Source organism: Pieris napi, chromosome 8 (genome assembly GCF_905475465.1).
Source record: "Pieris napi chromosome 8, ilPieNapi1.2, whole genome shotgun sequence".
NCBI classification, from domain to species: Eukaryota; Metazoa; Arthropoda; class Insecta; order Lepidoptera; family Pieridae; genus Pieris; species Pieris napi.
Window position 1 is genome coordinate 12,647,576 of NC_062241.1, and position 5,219 is coordinate 12,652,794.

General features: G+C 34.2%; 1 protein-coding gene across 3 annotated transcripts in view; it reads right to left on the bottom strand.

The window, feature by feature from the left end:
* LOC125052055 (1-phosphatidylinositol 4,5-bisphosphate phosphodiesterase) overlaps nucleotides 1-5,219 on the bottom strand; it is a 51,819-nt gene that overhangs the window by 29,581 nt on the left and 17,019 nt on the right. For all 3 annotated transcript variants that reach the window (XM_047652708.1, XM_047652709.1, XM_047652710.1), the window contains exons 2-3: nucleotides 2,129-2,233; nucleotides 587-700 (exon numbers count right to left, since the gene is read on the bottom strand). In XM_047652708.1, the coding sequence (XP_047508664.1) occupies nucleotides 587-700; nucleotides 2,129-2,185 (171 nt within the window). In that variant the 5' untranslated portion in view covers nucleotides 2,186-2,233. The remainder of the gene's footprint in view (nucleotides 1-586; nucleotides 701-2,128; nucleotides 2,234-5,219) is intronic.

The window sequence follows — 5,219 nt, forward strand, 5'->3', positions numbered from 1 at the left end:
GTTTGCCCCGTTTCTATAAAATAATTAGAGTAATTGGACTAATATTTGGATTATATTGTTATTGAAACCAACTAACGAAGTCAAGTCACTACGGTTACATAAAATATACAACAATAAATAATATACTGAAACATTCCGACTAAAATAATTGTTATTCTTATATATGTACATATAACTGCTGACCCGGCAAACGTTGTTTTGCCATGTATATTATTTCTAGGATTTTTTTTAGTTCTATAAAATAACAATCTACTATAATAAAAAATAGGGGTTGAACGTAGAGGGGTGAAAATTAAGCGTTGTATGTATTTTTGTATCATAAAAAATTAAAACAAAAAAAAAAGTTCTAAAAATAAATAAAAATTTTTTGGGGTGGACACCCCTTATCACTTAGAGGTTTGAAAGATAGATAATAGCCGATTCTCAGACTTACTGAATATGCGTAAAAAATTTCATAAATATCCGTCGAGCCGTTTCGGAGGAGTATGGGAACGAACATTGTGACACGAGAATTTTATATACATATTAGATACAATTTTGCTCTAGTAGGTCGTCTTGAATTAAGCAATAAGGCTAGAATACATACCTTTCCTTCACTTTTCCAATAAATGAAGAAGCCATACTCGTCGACTTTGAAAAGGCATTCTTTTTCCAATTCCGTGTTGTCTTTTTCTTCGGTCCATCTGTCGAATACAGCTCCCTGCAAGTATTAAAAAAATGAATGTATGTCTCTCGGTAAAGCATCGAAACTTCGAGTTCATAACGATAAAATGTCATATATAGGTTTACCATACTCCAGGTAAGGAAGAATTTTAAATTTTATAAATTTATAAGAATTTGGCACGGATCACAGGTAGCTGCCATTTGTTTAGAATGCAATGCCTTGGATACACTGAGGTTATAAACAGATTTTATAGCTGTAGTGAACTTTCAATCCATTCCATACTAATGTTATAAGTGCGGAAGTCTTGTTTTTATGGCAATTGGATTCAATAAAATTTTCTCTTAATGCTTTTTGGATACGATACTAGGATATATTGTTAGATTATTTTTAAGAAAAAGTCGAACACAAATAAGTCAGTGTTCAGATTTCATCATCTGAACATCAACCAACTGCTATCATGGATCACGTGTGTTCTAAATCGTAGCAGCTGAAGAGCAATTTTAATTATATTTTATTTGAATATTGATCATCTGTTGATACGGCTCACGTGTATTCCAAATCTTAACAGCTGAAGATGCGCAATACACCAACAGCTCACTAGAATAATATCATATATGTGTGAATAGATGTAATTAGTATTTAAGATGTTTTTAAATAATAAAAGAGATTTGAATATTGCTCTGTCTTGTTCATTTCTCGCTTCCTCTCAAAGTGACGAAGACTACTTCAAGCCCTTAATTATCGTGGTGATCCAGCCCGGTAACTTTGAGATAATCCCACCACCTCGAACCTTTGATCCTACCCGTAGGGCTCCGTCTGTTAGGTCTCTTGGTGCAGACATCCTTATATATTCACTATTTATGTTATTATTTATTATTATTTGTATTATAACACAATTTTTTTTTTAATACAAACCTTGGATTTGAATTTTATCCGTAAGAAATACTACATGGAAATTTCCTGAATGGCAATACTCTCCATCTACTTTTATGCCTTTCATCATGGGTCGCAAGCTTTTGACTATATGAATTTGCAGTTAAGTCGAGATAGCAAACGACCCTCTAAGACATCTATAAAGGGCAGTCATTACAGCCCATGGACACACACTAGAGTGCGTTGCCGGCCTTCGTGGGAGGAGTATTTTTTAAACAATTGAAGGTGGTATGTCCCAGGGAGTCGATTTCACAGTTCGTTAGTTCGCAAAAGATAATGTCTTATGAATCGGACCATAGAAGACTTCCAGCCATCAAGGTGATGGGGTTGAAGTTTATTTAGGCGTAATATTATTTTCCGAAGATACGAAGAGGCCACGTTGAAATTCTCGTAATTTTATACTTTTCAGATACACGTATCTAACGGTATGTAACGGTATGTGTTTCGTGGCCAAGGAATGTTATTACGATAAAGCAATAAATATGTTTTCAAGAACTCAGAATAAATTGTTTTTATATAAATTTAACTTACTTGGAGCAAGGGTTCGGGTACGGGGATCTGCCAGTTAAATTCAAATCGCTTGGTCATGATGGAGCTGCTTCCCCACCACTGCTAAATTTACCACGAAGACATTTCCTGCAAATTACCACGCATTAAGTAACAGGTAACACATTTCTCTTGAAAATATTTAAAGCTAAATTATAAAAATATCTTTCGTCTGCGACTAGTAGCTTAGCAAATGCTGTAATTCAGAGGTCATGTGCTCGATTCCCAATGAAAGAATTTTACTCGTGTAAAGACACAAAAGACTTTAATTATATTTGATTGCAATAATTGAGAATTCTTTCGCCGAAATTGTATCAATTTCCAACATTGCAAAAGTCTAATGATAAAAGTTGAGAAGACTGTAATTACTGCCTTCCTTTAACTCGAAATGACTTGATAAACTTTGAGGACACATTAAACTGAAAAAGTTTCGACTCCAAAAGTGATCTCGTAGTTGCCAAGAAAACTTTCGAAGGAAGAAGTTCAATAAGCTGTCAGTAGTGGTATAATTTGTCGCTGAACGGAGAATGCAATATCATATGATCCTTTTTATTATATATTTAATATTAAAGCTTCATATACCGTTTTCTACAGAAGAAGAATTTGTTTGCATATTTGTGATTGACAAAATGCTACAGTAAGAAACAAAACAGTTACAGTCCAGTAAAAAAACAAAAGTACTGCGTTGAAATATAAGCAATTTTATTCAAAAATTTGACAGCGCAAAACTTTTTTTTTAATTATAGAAGCAAACGGGCAGGAGGCTCATCTGATGTTAAGTGATACTGCCGCCTATGGATACTCTAAATGCCAGAGGCCTCGCGAGAGCGTTGCCGCCCTATACGGCCTTAGCATGTTAGCATACATATGGGCTAATTATTTTTGATTAAACATGTGTCAGAATAACAATTTAAAAAAAAACATGGTTTAACTTTTGAAAGTACATATTGATGAAATAGACTTTCGTTCCCTTTGCAGTAGAGACTCTCGGGCCGTGGGGTTCAAGTACACAGGCGCTTATTAAAGATTTAAGTTGGTGCCTGGTAGTACCGGTGACTCCAGAGCAGGTGCTTTCCTAGCTAAACGACTAAGTATGTCAATACAGCGAGATAATGATTCCAGCATTAAAGGTACCAAATTTTAAGATTTGTTTTAATTTTCTATTTATCAATTTTTAATTATTATTACTATGTAGTAAGTAGGTTAAGAATATTGTGATTACTGTAGTATACATTATAAATATATAAGAAAACTAGGATGTAGGTTCAGAAACGGGAAATTGAGGATGAAAAATCCTGCTATGAGAACACAATGTCACAGCTCACATCATTACTAAAATCACATTTCCAACTCCTTGCTTAGTACTCGACCTAAAATTACCAGTTTAAAGACGTCTGCAAATTGCCACTTGCCGTTTCGACAATTTTTGATGTGGCAACACCGGAGTATTTTTCGTATGAAATAACACAACGTTATTACGAAATGTAGGGCGGAATAACAGACGGTCAACATAATTAGATACAGTCCAGACGTATTGGCCATACAATGTTTAAAGTTTAGTTCTGCTTAGAGAATTTATTACATACTAATTATAAAAATAAATGAAGAAAAAAATCTGGGTCAGATCTGGGCCTCAGATTTCTGTATATGTTTCATGATCATTTGTCAATCTAAGTAGATAACCAGCCTCCTGTGCCTGACAAACGCCGTCAATTTTTTGGGCCTAAGGCAAGCCGGTTTCCTCACGATGTTTTTCTTCACCGTTCGAGCAAATATTAAATGCGCACATAGAAAGTAAGTCCATTGGTGCACAGCCAGGGATCGAAGGACTCTCAGGTATGAGAGTCGCACGATGAAGCCACTAGGCCAACACTGCTCATTATCATACAACTAAATGACTAAATTAAAAAAAGGAAGGATTATGTCAATCATATCATTTTTATTGCTTATAGTTAAATAGAAAAATAGTTTTTATACAAAATCGAACAACTCATAGATCGCTATAATTTAACTCATAAAATTTATTAAACGAATTAAATTTTACCTATGAAAACGTCCGGTAGATTAAGGTAAAATAATAGGATTAATAATTTTTATTTTCAAGGTCATGAACAACAATAAGGAGCTCAAGGTTTCCAGTGTCAAAGGCCATGGCATCAACATGAAATAACTATCGAAATATAACTAACAGTTAATTTCATGCATTATAAATGAATATTATTTTTTTATTTACAATTTTCTTAACCTACATAGTAAAAATAATATTAAATTAAAACAAATTTAAAAAGTTTGGTCTCTGTGGCGAGTTTGAGCGAGGAAAGTCCAACTCTGAGGTCACCGGTACTATCTATCAGGCGCCAAATTAAATCTTTAATTAACGCCCGTGTACTTGAACCCCACGGCCCAAGAGTCTCTACTCTCTATTTGATGCATTTCATTTCGATCTAACAAAGTCTCTTTGTTAGTGAAAAATACATTATCATAGATAAATCAGACTATTGCTTTCTCACAAGTAAAGTTTCGTATCTCTCAACTAAACGAAGAACATTTTACTTTTAATCTACGGTAGAATGATCTGCGATTTCTAAATAGAATACGATTCTATATGAACCCGAGACCGTGTTTAAACGTGACTACGGCTCTTCACGTGTTCTCTTTGTTTTCGGGAAATAGAAAAAAACATATCTCTGCCTCATTGGGCGCAATGAACCGAACCGATTCGCATAAATGACCTTGTTAGACGATAATACAATTGTTCTATCTCTTGAGGAAATACTGGAGGTTACGTATTTAGCAATCAATTTTATATTATTTTTCAGTCACTTAAGTTAATTGTTTATCGCAAATATATCATATATTTAAACAAATATAAACCCTCTCTCTCTCTCTCTCTCTCTCGTTGGTACGATGTTCAAAGTCCATGAAGTCTTAAAAGAGTGATTGATAATCTTTAATTATCAGGGAGCCTGGTGTTTTAGTTAATCAGCCGGTAAATTTGTAATGAAGAGCCCATAAATCCCGACTAGTGGGCACATTATATAAGAGAATCGATAGGAAAGGTAGATGACCGGGTGCG